Source organism: Musa acuminata, chromosome BXJ3-8 (assembly GCF_036884655.1).
Source record: "Musa acuminata AAA Group cultivar baxijiao chromosome BXJ3-8, Cavendish_Baxijiao_AAA, whole genome shotgun sequence".
NCBI lineage: Eukaryota > Viridiplantae > Streptophyta > Magnoliopsida > Zingiberales > Musaceae > Musa > Musa acuminata.
The window spans coordinates 45318651-45335086 of record NC_088356.1 but is presented as its reverse complement, the minus strand read 5'-3'; the positions used below and the strand labels follow the sequence as shown (position 1 = coordinate 45335086).

The 16436-nt window shown below is 37.4% G+C and overlaps 3 protein-coding genes across 4 annotated transcripts; 1 reads left to right on the top strand and 2 right to left on the bottom strand.

Moving 5' to 3' along the window:
• Positions 1-1790: 1790 nt before the first annotated feature.
• On the bottom strand, positions 1791-2725 carry LOC135644775 (putative calcium-binding protein CML19). Its single transcript, XM_065162675.1, has one exon. The coding sequence runs from the start codon at positions 2551-2553 to the stop codon at positions 1951-1953; it is 603 nt and encodes a 200-aa protein (XP_065018747.1). The 5' UTR covers positions 2554-2725; the 3' UTR covers positions 1791-1950.
• A 2447-nt stretch (positions 2726-5172) lies between these two features.
• On the bottom strand, positions 5173-6223 carry LOC135645530 (uncharacterized). The gene is made up of 4 exons (XM_065164009.1): positions 6086-6223; positions 5822-6004; positions 5510-5722; positions 5173-5414 (listed from the first exon to the last, which is right to left on the bottom strand). Exons 1-4 carry the CDS (start codon positions 6203-6205, stop codon positions 5295-5297), a joined length of 636 nt encoding a protein of 211 aa, XP_065020081.1. The 5' UTR covers positions 6206-6223; the 3' UTR covers positions 5173-5294.
• Positions 6224-6933: 710 nt separating this feature from the next.
• LOC103996275 (chloride channel protein CLC-e) lies at positions 6934-15182 on the top strand. 2 transcript variants are annotated; one of them, XM_009417164.3, is made up of 7 exons: positions 6934-7573; positions 9821-10208; positions 11217-11417; positions 11726-12192; positions 12678-13232; positions 14522-14736; positions 14888-15182. In XM_009417164.3, exons 1-7 carry the CDS (start codon positions 7127-7129, stop codon positions 14946-14948), a joined length of 2334 nt encoding a protein of 777 aa, XP_009415439.1. In that variant the 5' UTR covers positions 6934-7126; the 3' UTR covers positions 14949-15182. The 2 variants fall into 2 exon arrangements, with proteins under 2 accessions (XP_009415439.1, XP_065020642.1); XM_065164570.1 differs by lacking the exon at positions 11217-11417.
• Positions 15183-16436: the final 1254 nt, after the last annotated feature.

The window sequence follows — 16436 nt, the reverse complement described above, 5'->3', positions numbered from 1 at the left end:
GTATTTTTATTCTTAATTTTAGGCAAACCAACTATCATATTCTTTTGATTCGAAAGGTCTAGTCCACCATAATTCAAATAACTATATCTTTTATATCATAACGTAGATTCATCGATAATAGCAACAGTAAATGCATGTAAGGGAAAAAATAAATAATTTATTTTTTTTATGATCCTCATAGTTGCTATCAATTTTTAAATTTTGATTATAAATTAAATATTTTTCATCATAAAAATAACATAATATTATTTTCTCATCAATTGTCCTATAATAATAAGGTTTTGTTTTAAATCAAGAGTAAACATCATATTATTAAAAAATTTACCAGATTTATTATTCATAATAATTATTTCTTTCCATTTCACCTAAATCTTACTATTATTTTCTATCTACATTGTAGATCTGATTGTGTCATATAAGTATTTTCTATCTATCCAAAAGTCAAATAGTTCTAGAATATTATTTTTTCATAAAAATTATTTTTTTATCTTTTTTTCACTATTATATTTTCATAATAATTTGTTTGATTTTTGTTCTAATATGTTTTTCAAGATGGCCATATTTTTTTATTATGAGAGCAGGAAGGAATATTTAGATTTTTACTTTTATACCAATAATATTTTTTACTATCTCTATTTTTTTTAACAAAAATATTGATCGGTTTCTTTGTTACCTTTGAGTTTCTCTTACTTTCATTTGATCGGTCTTGTCATCGTCTTAAGCGATAGATAGTCCACGACTTCTATCATTTTGACCCTTTCCTTGAGACCTGATTTTTGGATTTTTCTTTTGGATCTTTTTATGATCTATCTTCATTTGAACAACATGTTCTGAAATTTCATTTGGGGATTTTTTCACTTTTATTAATGAATTTAAAATAAGCTTATTAATTCACATATGTAACTTAGTAGAAATCATATCAAGTTTTAGATATAAACTTTGTAGAACATTTTCTACTACTATTTAATCTTTTAGGTTTTCACTATAAAACCTTATTTGGTCCACAATAGAATAGATTTTTGAGAAAAAAATCAATAATAGATTCCAAAATTTTTAAATTTACATAAAAAAATTTAAAGTTTTTTTACTTTGTCTATACCTCCAAATATATTTTTTTAATATTTTTTAAGCTTTTGTTAATGTTGAAACTAATATGATTCGAGAAAATATAGATTATATCTATTGCTTATAAGAGAGTTATCACATCTTTCTATATATCTTCATTTATTTGATCTTAGATAATATTGAGATCCTGTAAATCATACTCAACAAAATTATTTTTTATGGTCTAAAACCAATAATTTTTACTTTTCAAGATATGAAGAATTTAGTTAGAAATACTTGCCATAATGTCTAATATCTTCTTTTTTTCACATTTTTTGCTCGATTTGTCTCCTTTCTTTTCTTAATCAAAGTACTCATACTAGTTTTCTTCGAATCTGACATCATGCTTGTTGACTTATTATAAAATTTTAAAAAGAAAAAAGAGAAGATAATAAGTACTTCCATAGATTAAACCAAAAACACATATTTATATTAATCAAAAGGATAATATATAAGTTTTTTAAATAAAAAATTAATCATAGTTCAATAAATCTTCTAATCCTCATATACTTATTTTAATCTAAATTCTTATCTTTTTGTTACATCTATCTAATCAATTGTTTGAATTTAATTTTATCACCTGCTTCCCGAGCGAAAAAAATGAGACAGTCGCCGTTGCCCACATATAACCAGTCCATGATCAAGACGTCGAAAGTTAGGAGATGAGAGGGGGTCAGTAAGCGGAAACGAGTACGTATAATCCCAAGAACAAACACATGATAGGTGCCAAAAAAGTTAGGACTATCGATCTCCAACTCTGACTCTCGATGTTCCCGTGGATCATAAGTCTCTGATTGATGATTTCTTATTCGTTTATGCATATGAATCAAAGGTATAGACAATTGTCTACAGCATCATGATCCTGAACTCATCGAAGCTGATGACACCATCGTCGTTGGTATCAAACCGCCGGATCATGTTCCGGCACTCCTCCATGCTCTTCGACTCCCCCAGCCGCTCAAGTGCACTACGGAGGCTTTTTGGCGTGATGCATCCTTCTCCCTCCATCTCGTACATCCGGAAGGCCTCCCTCATGTTCTGCTCCTTCTCGTTCTCCCCCTCCCCGTCCACCAGCCTCACGATGTCGTCGAACCCCAGCAAGCCATCGCCGTCACTGTCGATGGACTCCACCACCGCCACTGCGTCCTCGTGAGACAACTCCTCGCCCATGGCCCGCATGCAGCTCTGGAGCTCCGTCGCGGAGATCTTTCCATCACAGTCCTCGTCGAAGAAGCAGAAAACTCTATGCAGCTCTATACCGGTCGACAGCATTCGCGTACCGGCGGTCGACGCCTCGGGCTTCGCATGATCCTTGGGTGGCGTTACGGTGCTGCCGAACCAAGTTCTCGGTGGTGAGAAGGTGGCTGAGTGCTCATTCTTCTTCGGCACCTGTACAAAGGAAGAGCTCATCGTCGAGGTTACTGCCTCAGATGAAGATGGACGCCCCATCGAGAGTTTTCTGAGAAGGGATTGCGATTTATATCGAAACAGTTAGATAGTTCTGCTGGTGAATGATTGGTGACAGCTCTCAACCGAGACAGAAGAAGCTGCCATCCAGGGGAAACTGCAGGTGGGAGTTTAATCTCCCAGGCGCAGCCCCACACACGTATAGTGCTAAAAGTCAGAAAACAGGGGCTGAAGACTATATGGTGTGTACAGGAAGATACAACAAGTTGGCGCCGGGAGATCTGGCGATGATGTTTCGTGAGCATCTGCATTCCATGACAAAGTACTTGACGAATTTGCTACCTGAAGAAGTGATGTTCCGGGAAATTTCATCGGCCAGACTAGATTGCCATATTCTTCACGGCAGTTGATTCAACGCCCGCAAATTCTTCCAAAACCTCTTGATTCTCCATTGACTTTTTATCTCAGTTTTCACGATTATCCAAAGGATAGTTGGTATTCTTCCCTCGATCAATTGCTTGATCACAAAAATCGGCTCCGTATTCTTGCTGTTTTGGTTGAATTCTTCCTAGGCTTACCATTCATATTCTTCTTTTCTAGCATTCAAGATAAACATTACAAGAGAATTTCCAACCAACGCATATGTGAAAGGAGAAGACTGGCGATTGATTTCCTTTATCTTTATCTTATAATTTCCCTCCCTTACATATATGAGTTGATTTTTATGGTAATTCATGCGTAATAGATCAAGTCGTGCAGGCTTATTCTGTGAGTCACGGAGACGCAAAAAGAGAAACTTCCATGTAAATGCTGCAACCGACATAGGACAACAAGATATCCATGAGAGTTCTTAAACGTCATCGACCGTCCTCCTTCATTGTACTGTCAAGGACAATTCCATGGCTGGCGGCACTTGGCGACCTAAAAACCATCATATGTCTTCATCGAGGCAAGTAGGTAGGTCAATCCCCATGCAGTGTGTACGAAGTCTCAAATGAAAAATGTAATTAATTCAGAGGTGTCAGAAATCATGAATTATAGGATGCCATTTGCACGAATTTTCTATCTGACACGCGCGTAAGGCAACCGATTGGATAAAAAAATTGCAGGCATTTGTAGAGACTGCTATTGGATTAATTAATTAATGGGTTCTGTGAAAGGGAATTTAATATTGATAACCTTTTTCGATCCGTGGATAACCTTTTTCGATCACGAAATATTATAATCGAATTGGTGAATTTAATATTGAACTTCTTAATCAATCTAATTATAAGATTTAAAAAACTTGTTTGGAGTATTATCTCATAAGGAAAGATCTATGAGATGTAGTTGGTAGTAATACAACAAGTACACGGAGACATCACGAAGAGATAGAAAATTTTAAATGCAAAGACTGAATTTGTATTAAAGAGGATTTATTTCTCACAATCTCTCTGAATACATTATTTGTTGTAAATTAACTTAAGAGATTTGGATCACTCTTATATATTGGTTAACAAAAAGATATTATACCTTGACTTTAATATTTGGATAATGATTTAATAAATACTATCCAAGTGATCTCTTAATTTTTTTATATTTTTTTAAAATTAAAAATTTATGTGTAGAGATATCCAAATGAGCAATTAGTATAACTTGAAATATATTCTTTTTGAATACTATGAATAATATAATATTTCATTCGTGCATAAATATTTAATTTTCAAAAAATATTGAGAAATTAAGAGATCATTTTAAATAGTATTTACTAAATCATTCTCCAAATATTTAAGTTGAGTCATATTTTTTTTTGTTGAGTATGCAATCCAAATCTTTGAAGCTGATTTGTAACGGATATGTATTTAAAGATATCATCAGAAATATATCTTTTTAATAAAGTCCTTTATCGATATCTTTGCTTGATCATCTGGTGTTGTTATTGCACCAATCACATCCTATAGATCTTCCCGAGATAAGACTCCAAACAAGTATTTCAGATATTATAATTAGACTGATCGAGAAGTTCAATATCAAAACTAACAACTTGATTATAATATTTTATAGTCTAAAAAAATTATTTTCTTTACAAAGAAGATCTTAAAATATATATTATCATACTTGTGGCTTTAATACTATACGAAGAAAGGAAGAAATTATATACAAGTACAATCCTTTCTCAAATAGTAATAACAAAGTACTACTAGCCCCAAATCAAATCAAATAGAAGAAAAAAACATAAAAGCAAAAAATTAAAAATCATATTAAACTTCTGAAAAAGAAAAACACTGATATTGAACGACTCCTCTACACATATAGATGTCACTTATTTATAATATAAAATATATTAATCCCTAATCTCTATAGCTTTATTTAATCTTATTTAAAAAGTAAGATATCAATTTGAGATCTTTCATAATATATTTTAATATTTTAAATTAAAATTTTTTATCCCTACAACTCTATCTAATTTTATTTTAAAAAAGAAAATATTAATTTATGATAAATAAATACCTCTAACATCTTTCTGCAAATTCCCACGGAACTACGCGTGTGTTCTTCCTAAAAGATGTTCACTTTATCCTCGCTCAGATAACTTTGCGTCAGATTGAGTGACGGAAGGAAGAGCATTTTCCGATGAAGCTGGCATGGGATGGTAGCAACGGAAATTAAGAACATGTAGGACAGAGTAATAAATACTTATTCTACGGACAAAAGATGTTGAGTTTGCAGAACACCAGAAATAAACGACGCAATCATCCGCAAACTCGAGGAAGACAACCTAAGATCGAGGGCGGAAGAATCATTCAACATCCAACCGAAAACCATCTCCTGTAGAGCCGGGTTTGCCGCCTCCTCTCGTTCTGGCGCATGGCGCTCGCCGCCGTCTTCTCAGCAGCGCCCGCGGCCTTCTTCAATTCCTTCACCTTCAGGTCATATGCATCGGATGTGGAAACAGGCATCGAGGTTAATTACCTAAGAAAAGAAATAATGTCGCGGGCAACCGATGACGGCAACTGACCTTTGTCTTCCGTGGCTTCTGGCTTTGCAGCTCGCGAGCACCGCTCTTGAACAACTCGCCCGTCCTCCAGGATCGTTCGACTACCGTGCTGGAGCAGATGCCGGTGTCCTTGTTCTTCTCCTCTGTGACTGCAGTTGTATGGATGCAGCTGCCATTTGCGTCTGCTCCTCTGCTCGTGCCAGTGCCGATCTCCTTGTCCAGTTGGAAGCTTAGCTATGGCAAACGTACATATATGCAGAGGAGAGAGCAATTGAGAGAGAGAGAGAGAGAGAGGCATGAGGTTGCACGTGTCGCGTATCACGAGGAGGTTACCTGACGAATGCGGGTCTCAAGCAGGTGGAGACGGTCGATTAGGGTGCTCTTGAGGTGCACTTCGTGCATGGCGGACAGGGAGTTGGATCGATGATGTTGGCCAGCCCTGGGCGTCCTCAATTGCAAGTCCGCGGTGAAATAGCAGTCAGGTAACAGCCGCTGCTTCTCCTCCAGCTGCCTTAGCTGCACACAAAGTACTGTGTCGTGAACGATTGAGTATGCGCTTCCAAACCTTGTAATGGTGAAGCAGTGAGTGGCGCATACGCGATGGTCAAATTGTTCCAGCCTGCTCAGCAGTGATTCTGCCGGACAAGAAAAGGTGCAATCCCTTGCTTGAACCATCAGAGATCGCCTCTCGGATACTCGCAGCACTGGATCATCCATATGTCTGCCTCTCTCTCTCTCTCTCTCTCTCTCTCTCTCTCTCTCTCTCTCTCTCTCTCTCTGTGACGGTTGATGGGGCTGTCTAACTCCGGCGAAGATAGGCGGGTGAGCGACACTACTTATATATATATGCGTCATCTCCTCCAACTAAAAGCAGGTCCTTAGCAGTGTAAGTCGGGGCGGCCATCCGACCAGGTCGGATCTCTTCCTCTGGTTATGGGGTTCCGTCGTTGCTACGTTGTTCAGAGATCCAGAGAGCATGGAGGGACTCCTTTGGCGGGTGGTGAACACGTAGCGACGGTCTACTGGCTGTGGTGCATATGGCCCTCCTCAAACTTGTGCATATTTTTCTGTGCTACCAACTGAGCATTATGGCAAAAGTATGGGCTCCATTGCACCCCTCTAATGGAAGTTAAGGGTGGAAGATTCAACCTGACTTGAGCTGGCTAATGTTGCATTCGTGCCGGAATGCTTTGGTCTGGCAGTTAAACGAAGCCAAACCACTCGAGTTGGAAGACATGAATCACGATCTTTGAGCGAAAGAAAGAAATTTACGCTCTCACTTGCTTAATTACCGCAATTAAAGATTAAATTGAATTAAATTTTATGAAGTAACATAGTTCAATTAAAGTCAAATCGAAATCCGATTGGATACGGATGTGAATTGCTCTGCTCAGCTCGTTGTCTCCCTCTTCTATCTTCTTCCTTGCGCCCTTATCCGGTGGAACCCATATTCCCAATCTCATCCAATCATTTTATTTTCTTGTTATTCTCATTGACTTCCTCCTATTCCCTTCTCTGGAGACATCTGCCGTTGCCGCTGCCGTCCTGTCTCCTGCAATTGCGCCGTCGACATCGTAGCTCGCCCTTCCGCGGCATAAAGTCTAACCACCAAATCGAGTCCATAAGCCTGGCCGGTACATGGCCTCTGTCTCCTGCTTCGGAGGCCGTCATCATACTGTTCGTCGTCGAAGCAACATCTCCCGTCGCCCTATTATCACAATAATATCCATCACCTTCTCCTCCTCCTCCTCATCATCATGTTCTGGTTTCTTTTCTATGCCGCTAAGTCTTCGCCGTCGTAATTCCACCCGTCCAAGGCCTATTTCAGTAATCAGGTGCTCTTCCAGCTTTCCTGGACCAACCGATTCCGATGAATCCCCTCGCGATCTTGGAGGCGGAGCAGGCAGGGATGCCAAGCAAGTGAAGGAGGAGACTGTGGACCATCGTCTCGGGAAGGAGCAGCAGCTCGGTACCAGGGTGGCCACTGCCATGGGAGAAGCAATGCCAACCAAGGATTTTGTTACCATAGCCGCCTGTGTGGTTGGCCTTCTCACCGGTGTTTGCGTCGTCCTCTTTAACAATGCGGTGAGTGGACTGGCTCTTTCTTAATCTTACAACCGATTCTTTGCAATATTTTATGCCTGATATAAAATGCAAAGTTCTATATCTCTATCAAAAATATGAAGCAATGAGTTAAAATTCTACATCCAGATACATCTGTGAGGTTGGCTTGCGTCACAGCATCTTGATTTTTAAAGGTTCCTGTGTCAGATTCTTTCAACACTGGATAACTGACACTTGCATTACATTTTTAATTATCAGTAGCAGTAATTAGCTAGTAGATATTGTAGAAATTTTGTTTAGTGTGGGAAGTAGATAAAAGTATGATGCTCTTTTGAGTATTTGACTAAATGTTTTGTCAAAGTCAAGGTTGCTGAATAATCTGTTGATGGATTATTAAGCTAAGCTTGACATGAAATACGAACTAAAGTATTACTTTATTGATTTTACCTGCTCTTTATGTTAAAGATGAATTTCAGCTTAATTGGTACATCACTGTGTTTGCAAATTGATGTATTCCACAAGTCACATTGCATAGCACTGTAACCCACTTTATAACAAAATCCTCTAATCAACTTCAGATTACGGTAGATACACTAATTGAAGCCAGCGTGTCCATTATAAACCTTTCACGTAGTTCTATATAGCCCCCGAAAACAATCATCTATTACAGTATATTGGATTCCCATAAGTTTCCTGTAATGGATTCACTTATTATGTTGAGCCCATTTTCAAAGATTCCATCAAAAACCTGATTATGATTCATCTTAAAGACAACAATGCCTCTAATGATTGTTATGAACTTACTGAAACACACTTAAGTGGCTCTCAAGGCCTAAAGTCACTTTCCGAATCAAAATTCTTATTTTCACAAATTCCCTTTTGCTTCTGAAAAGATGATTATATTATATTACTAGATAAAGTATAACATTTAGAAGAAAAAAAAATGATATATTCATGACAGGAGGACCTATGCAGCTTGTTTAACTTTGAGACTATGATCATCACATCAAGAACAGGGTTTTACATTAAAAAACAAGTTGACGGACTTCATGAAAGGCAATATATGAGTCTAATTGACCCATGGTTACATTTTCTCCTCTTGCCCAAATTGTACCTTCAACTTATACAATTATGAAAGCTTTGTTGCTGGGACTATTTGAAAAATATAAACAAGGGCATTCTTCTCCTGGCTTGAAACAATCGACAAGACATTAATGAAGCCCTTCTCTTTCTGGAGAGTGGTCGCATCAGAAAATAGTTTGAGCTAGAACAAATAACATGGCAAAGGAGACAGAGAAAAGCAATCAAGTAAACATAAAATTACAAACTGAGCTCGTGTCATTTATTAAATTAGCAACCGGTGAGGCTCAATATGCATCTGATTGTTGTGCCTACTGCCAGATAGAGATAGTCATCTGGATGTGCAGCAATACTATAAGAGCAGTAAAGGGAGAGATGTGTAGTAGGAAAAACGGAATGATGAAACAATCAAGTTCAGAAAAATTGGTGGTGCTGGTAAAAAAGAGTTGAAGATACTGGAGATTCCATAATAGAAAACTCCAGATAAAATGATGAAATTCTTCAAGTATCGGATACCTAAGTTGAAATTTGCTATATAGATCATTTCTTTTTGTAAGAGCAAAGTTCCCAAATAACCCAAAGAGTCACCATTTGTATATTTTTCAATTATATCTAACCAGTTTTGTTGGTCTTCCTCTTCCTATCCTATCGTCTCTGATTTGCAGTAGCTCATCTTTCTTAGTAGGCATGAAGTCATTGTTGAGAACTGATTCATAAGTAGTTATCTAGGTAGTTGTCATGTTTTAGATAGTTATAGGCATGTTTTAAGTAGTTCTACCTAAGTGAGCCATGATTTAAGAAGTTATGGGGATAATTCCTACACTTAACTTAATCATGAGTGATATGATGGAGTGAGGTAATTACCACTAGATCCTATAAATAGAGTCATGGTTCATAAAGCAAGTGTGTGAGCACTTGGGAATGTTTTGTAGGTGTTCTTAGTCTCACCTCTTGTTTAATATTACTTTGGTTTTCCTGATTGAAAGTATTCTCTTTTAATTGCATTGTAGTATTCTGTTTCTATTTCCTTGCTCCTCTATCCCCAACAGTGATATGACAATGTTAGTCTCCATCAGATCTTTTATATCTAAAGTTTTGTTTAATTTTGAAATTTTGTTTGTGGATCTTATCTGTTATTAAGTTACATATTCTATGATATTTTCTTTTATAGTTCTTTTCATTAATTAGGTGCACGAAATACGTGACTTCTTTTGGGATGGATTACCATTGCGAGGTGCCTCATGGTTAAGAGAGAAGCCTCTTGAGGAAATTTGGCAAACAGTTATTCTAGTTCCTGTTTGTGGGGGTGTTATAGTTGGCATCTTGAATAGTCTGCAGGATTCTTTAAAAGACCCATCAGGCAGAATGGTATCAGATGTAAAGGAAGCAATAAGACCAATTTTGAAGACCATAGCTGCTTCTGTCACCCTTGGAACAGGGAATTCATTAGGGCCTGAGGGTCCTAGTGTCGAAATAGGTTCAGCCATAGCTAAAGGAATCAGTCATGTTTTTGAGTGGCGTGGTGGAAAGAGTTTGTCTCTTGTAGCAGCTGGATCAGCCGCTGGAATTTCATCAGGTCTTACTTTCAATTATTGGATCTGTTGCTAGATTGATGCTGAGGTAAAATCTGTAATTTTACATTGTGCACCCCTTGACATACCACAGAAGATGCATCTTGGAGGCATAAAAAATGCTTACTTGTTGATTTATGTGTCATGGATGAAGCATTCTAAGTCCTTGTTTTCATATCATCTATTAAAATAAATAGGCATCACCTTTCAAATTGGATACAATTTCTTTGTTTTGCTATTCAATTTTCTCTTATACGCATGACACTGATCTTCATTCTTCCAAAGGGAAGTTCACCTATGACCTAGCAGTCAAATATACAAAAGTTGAGGTAACACTTTTTTCGGGACTTGAATCGCTAATGATCGGGGGTGCTTGTTGAAGTTCATGATTAATTTTACACATTAGCGACCTATAGATAGACCAAAGATGATCTTTAAATTTTTGTGATACTTCCGGAGAGAGATTTATATGATGTCATATTGACTCCTGACTAGCTCACAGAGGTAACACTTTCTTTGAGACTTTGGTCGCTGTTGATCTGGAATGTCATGTTAACATTCATGACTAATTTCAACAAAGTTCCCTATAGATGGACCAAAGAGCTTCTTTAAATCTATGTGATACTTTCAGAGAGAAAGATCTATATGTCATGTTGGCTCCTAACTTGCTCATGGGTGAATAAAGAAACTAGAGCAAGAAGTTTTGCCAGTTATGAAAGTTCATGATAGCTAGAAACTATTGACAACAAAAAACACTATAAAGTATAAAGTGAGCCCTATAATTTTAGGTCTTTTTCAAACCATATCTAAGGACATGGCTTGTTTATTTGTTATGTTTGGCCTCAAAGCAACCCCACCCTAGTAAGTTTTTCATTTTTTTATCTATTATAAACAAGGTTAGGGTTTTTCAAAGAAGTAGAATGGATGGCTATATTGCTGTGTTTAGAACAACTTTCTTACTTCATTCTTCTGCTCATGATTTGAACTTCCAATGTGTCTACACTGGCCTATAGGTTTTAATGCTGCTGTTGCTGGATGCTTCTTTGCTGTGGAGTCTGTCCTATGGCCTTCAACAGCAGATCCATTCTTGTCCCTTTCAAATTCAACATCAATGGTAATACTCAGTTCTGTCATAGCATCCATAGTTTCAGAGGTCGGTCTTGGTTCTGATCCGGCTTTTACCGTTCCAGAATATGATTTTCGCTCACCAAGTGGTACATTCCATTCCTACTTTTTTCAATTGGAGATTAAAATGTTATTTGTAGAAGGTATCAAAGTATTCAGCATTAGCTTTTCAAAAGTGTTAAAGAGATGCATTAATTTATTGATTAACTTTAAGTCAGGCCTTTTCAATTTTAATTTTGCCATTACTATGTTTGTTCTCAGGATCTGATTTTATTTAGCTGTAGTTTTCCACAGTGGGTAAAGAATTAAGTGAAAGATTCTATCTTTTAAGCTATTTTCTTATGTGCTACAGAGCTTGACAAAATCTGAAGGTGTTTGTCATTCAATAAATTTTCAGAACTACCTCTGTATCTTTTGCTGGGAGTCCTTTGTGGCATGGTTTCTATAACCTTATCAGGATGCACATCTTTAGCTCTGGAAACAGTTAACTACCTTCAACGGACCACAGGTGTAACAAAGGCCATATTTCCTGCATTGGGTGGACTCACTGTTGGTTTGATAGCTTTATCATATCCTGAAATTTTGTACTGGGGCTTTGAGAATGTGGACATTCTACTTGAATCACGACCTTTCGTAAATGGTCTCCCTGCTAATATTTTATTTCAGTTAGTTGGAATGAAAATACTTGCGACATCCTTGAGTCGTGCTTCTGGATTGGTGGGAGGCTACTATGCGCCATCCCTTTTTATTGGTGCAGCAACAGGGATGGCTTATGGAAAATTCATGAGCTCTACACTATGTGGCCCCAGTCCATTGATTCATCTCCCTCTCTTGGAAGTGGCATCACCTCAAGCATATGGTCTGGTAACTTTTTTGCTACAAAGCTATATAGTTAGTCAATCTTGAATTTCCTTGCAATTTGTTTGATCCCTCTGGAAGCTTTAAATAGAATGGTACCTGAAAACATATCACTGACTTGGGCTTTATGCAAATGATTCGTATTGATAGACATCATAAAAGTTGCACTTAATTTGTAGGTTGTGCTTTCTTTACAAGAAAACTTGAATTCCTTTAATCAAGGTCACCACTGTGATGAATTTTCTTTTCCTTTTATCATTCGTAAGTTTGTGCTCATTGGCATAAGTCAGCTACGGTTCCTATCTTATTTCACTTAATTACCTGAGTACAACTATTAAGATCTTAAAATTGCTACTTAGTTTTTCATGTAGTAATAATGCATTTGCTAAATTTCTAAAATTCAGTTCATTCAACTGGTTGTGTTATCGTACCTGTTATTGTTTCTTCTTTCCATGATGAACTCATCACTTAGTTTTAACTAATCCTTGCAGGTGGGCATGGCTGCTACTCTTGCAGGTGTGTGCCAAGTACCTCTAACATCGGTTTTGCTTCTTTTTGAGCTAACGCAAGACTACCGAATTGTTCTACCACTGCTTGGAGCTGTGGGGTTATCATCATGGATATCATCCAGCCAGAATCTTAAAAGAAATGTTCCAAGGAAGTTGGATGAGTTGAAAGTAAATGACAAAAATGGTTCACAACCTACAGGCTCAATCTATGAAGACCAGGACACTTATTATGCAGCTGCTTCTGCTGAAAGTGGTGGTATTGGCTTATGTGAGCTTGAGAATTCTCTCTGTGTTTTTGATGTCAGTGCTGAAGTTAGCAGTTTGGCAGACAAGCTTACTGTTTCTCAGGCTATGAGAACTAAATTCCTGACTATCTCAATGAATACTTCAGTAATTGAGGCAGTCACTCTCATGCAAGTGGAGAAGCAATCCTGTGCAGTTATAATTGATAGCACTGGTTTCTTGGTAGGATTGCTATTGCTCGAGGATATCCAAAATTTTAGCAAATTGGCAACGACAAGAGGCGTTGAAATTGAGGTATGAAAGAAACCCTCCAATATTTTTTGCAAATGATTCGGTTTCCTTGGTTGTACTGAGATCAACATAGTCCCCTCTTGCTAGGAATATTTTCACCTTATCTATGTACATAAGTAAATCAAACTACTGCAGTGAAAAATTATTGAACGATAGGAGCATAGGAAAGACTGACATGGATCTAGACCGAATCTTCATGGATATGGGTCACTAGGACCCAAGTCACATCCACATGGATCTAGAGTACATTCAAACGACATCCTTAATTAAACAGTAATACATGCTTGAAATGGCAAATTATAGTTATAATACAACTAAAAAAAAGGCACTTGTAAGCCAAAAAAATTATAAAACATGCTGGCAAGTTTTGGATTTACCTTGTTAATTGTTATGAAGAAAAACCAAGCTTTCTCTCAAGTAATTTATCATGAAGCAAGAGAAAAGCTCCAGTTCCAAGACATTTGGGAATTTTGATGAAAAAAGTGTTCAATTTGGAGAAGAAATCAAGAAATAACACAAAAAACGGAAAGTAGTTGTTGGTGGAGAAAAAGTAGGAGGAAAGAGAGAATCGGGTAAGGAAGAGGAGAAAAGGGAATGAGGTTACCAGTTTACATCTTGTACAGCTCAATACCTATGGCAATTTCAGGTGGTATTACTAGTATGAAAGTAGATTTGATGCTGACTGGTGTTCTAATCAGAGTCAGTTCAATTGATTTCCGCTTCTGTGCTTGATAATAGATGAAACTAATGATTTGTTGCTTCAGCGCAAGAAAGAGAAAATGGCAATGTGAGTTGGCTTGGCCTCGGTGATCAATAAAAGAAATTCATCTTTGACTCCATACCAAGCAAGGGAACCAGTGTAGACATATTCTATAAGTAACGGGAGTTCGAAAGAAAAGCAATCAGTAAATACGTTATAACTCTAAATAACCAAGTCCGACAAGCAACTACTACAGTCGACCACACAGTAGGCATGGACAAGAAAGTGATGACCCCTACTCAGGCATTAAGATGTAGCACCCCTATTTCTCCTTGTTTAACCTATATGAACCAGAACTTCTAGTTAATCTGTTTTCCTTGGTGCAACAAGACTCGGTGCTAATGCGAGGGGTGTCAATTCCTACATCATATGATATGCGCATAAGTTCAATCTAATAGGTGTGGCTTAGTCGGTAGTAAAACTTATTTTCCCCTCAAAGGAGGAACTTGAGTCCCAAAAAAATGGATTATTTAGCACATCTACCAATATTTCGCATTAATTAACATTCCAGATTTTCATTATTGTCTGGCAGGCAGAAAAAATTCTGGTATCTGATATCTGTCACCCGGATGGAGGCAAGCGCAAGGTGTGGACAGCTACACCTGAAATGAAACTTGTAACTGCCGAAAGTATCATGGACTCACATGGGGCGAATCATCTCCCTGTTGTTTCACAGCATATTGATGGACAAGAAAGTGGGCAATTGGTTGGTCTACTCGATAGAGAATGTATTAGCATTGCCTGCAGGTAATTATTCTGCACGACCGTCGTACTATTCCAATCGCTATAAGCTTAGCAATAAAGAAATTACAGTCTTTGCACATCTAGCACTTCCAAGAAACCTGTTATTCCTAATATATTGGTGATCATTTTGTTGACATTGTATTTATTGATACAGTGCTGTAGCAGCTAAAGAATATCTCAGCCTTTACACGGTCACCAGAAGGCTCGAGTCTTAAGCTAGAAGCATTTTCGGCAGATTCATGTGATCCTTTGTGATTCTGGAATTATGTTGCCAAACACTAATTAGCAAGTTTTACAAGTAGAGAAACAGTGTCACTTTGTAGCTGTGCTATTAAAAGTTGTCATTCATATGTTCCTACTGTTCTTACAGTTAATTTACCGAAAACTTGTATACTAACAGATGCCAATGCCTTTATACCAATGAAAGCAGGATTAGAGCTACTGTTTCATATTTGGGCTCATAATGTATGTTGGGGATTGTTGTGGGTCTTCTTTTTTCCTTTTTTTATTTTTGCATGGAGCGTTGAGCTATATAATTCTTAATCTGGAATGAAAGTATAAAGAATTGTCTGCATATGAATTGATGATCCGACATTGGACCATGTAAAATTGATGCAAGTGGATGGAGATATAATTGTGCAGACACGGTCTGTCTTCCCGCGTGTTTAGCTATTATGCAACGCGAGACAGTAGAATAGTTAGTTGCTAACGTGTAGACGTTGATTCTCCCCGACCACAAGAAAGAAATGTTCTCATACTCATCAAGCAAACCTATCTATCAATCTTATCGACCGTGCCCTTACTAATTTCCTCACCTCCATCGACACAGTCTCACTCCTTCCGCTGGCCTCCGTTCTTCCTCAGTTACACTGCCTCCTTCCCCTCCATGATCATGCCTCCTCTCTTGGAGATGATCCTTTCGCATTGGCCTCGGCCATTCCCATCAACCATCTCGACTCCTCCCTCGAATAATCCTCTTGGAGTTGTTCGTGGCTTCCTCTATTGCCCCTCGTCCACTTCCACCAACGATCATGACCTCCTTTGTGGACAACCCCTTGCCATCTCCGTACAAACATCATTGCCCTGCTGTTATGAAACTTTGTAAAAAGTTTATGACACTACTCTGTGAATAAACATCTTTACACTCAATTTCAGAATCATTCTAAAAATATACCTCCTAATCTGAATATAAAATACCCCTGGATTCATAAAAGAAAAAATAGAAAACATATTTTGATATTGCCATCTGGTGTAAAAGAGATAACACTTGTATTCTTACACAAACAAATAACAACATTCAATTATTATATTCTTACACTCATGAATAAACAACATTCAACTCGGTTCTCAGAATCACATCATTAAAAATATACCAAACTTGAATTAAAAAAAAAGCTTAAATTCACACAAAAATATAGAATAAATCATAGCTTGATTTCTATTATTTTAATAAAATAATTATTATTTTTAATTTTATTTTGGACAATTCCAGACAGACGTAAACTACTGTGTGCATCCAAAATCAGATTGACGAATAATTGATGCCGGATGATGAAGAGCATGAAGCATGTAGCTACCTCAAATGGGGATCAAATCTTATTAGCTTCTAAAAAGATTGTACCCATGCATACCACCTTCAACCTGCAGCTTACAACTGCTGATTCCTCTACCATCGCTAATTAATTCTTTTAGCTATCAAGTAT

Excerpts from the sequence above, each read along its gene's own strand:
- LOC135644775 (XM_065162675.1), bottom strand. The coding sequence starts at position 2,553 with ATGGGGCGTCCATCTTCATCTGAGGCAGTAACCTCGACGATGAGCTCT.
- LOC135645530 (XM_065164009.1), bottom strand. The coding sequence starts at position 6,205 with ATGGATGATCCAGTGCTGCGAGTATCCGAGAGGCGATCTCTGATGGTT. Across the intron at positions 5,723-5,821 it reads TTGAGACCCGCATTCGTCAG|CTAAGCTTCCAACTGGACAA; the intron begins GTAACCTCCTCG and ends CGTTTGCCATAG. Across the intron at positions 5,415-5,509 it reads AGAAGCCACGGAAGACAAAG|GTGAAGGAATTGAAGAAGGC; the intron begins GTCAGTTGCCGT and ends TATGACCTGAAG.
- LOC103996275 (XM_009417164.3), top strand. The coding sequence starts at position 7,127 with ATGGCCTCTGTCTCCTGCTTCGGAGGCCGTCATCATACTGTTCGTCGT. Across the intron at positions 7,574-9,820 it reads TCGTCCTCTTTAACAATGCG|GTGCACGAAATACGTGACTT; the intron begins GTGAGTGGACTG and ends TTCATTAATTAG. Across the intron at positions 13,233-14,521 it reads CAAGAGGCGTTGAAATTGAG|GCAGAAAAAATTCTGGTATC; the intron begins GTATGAAAGAAA and ends ATTGTCTGGCAG.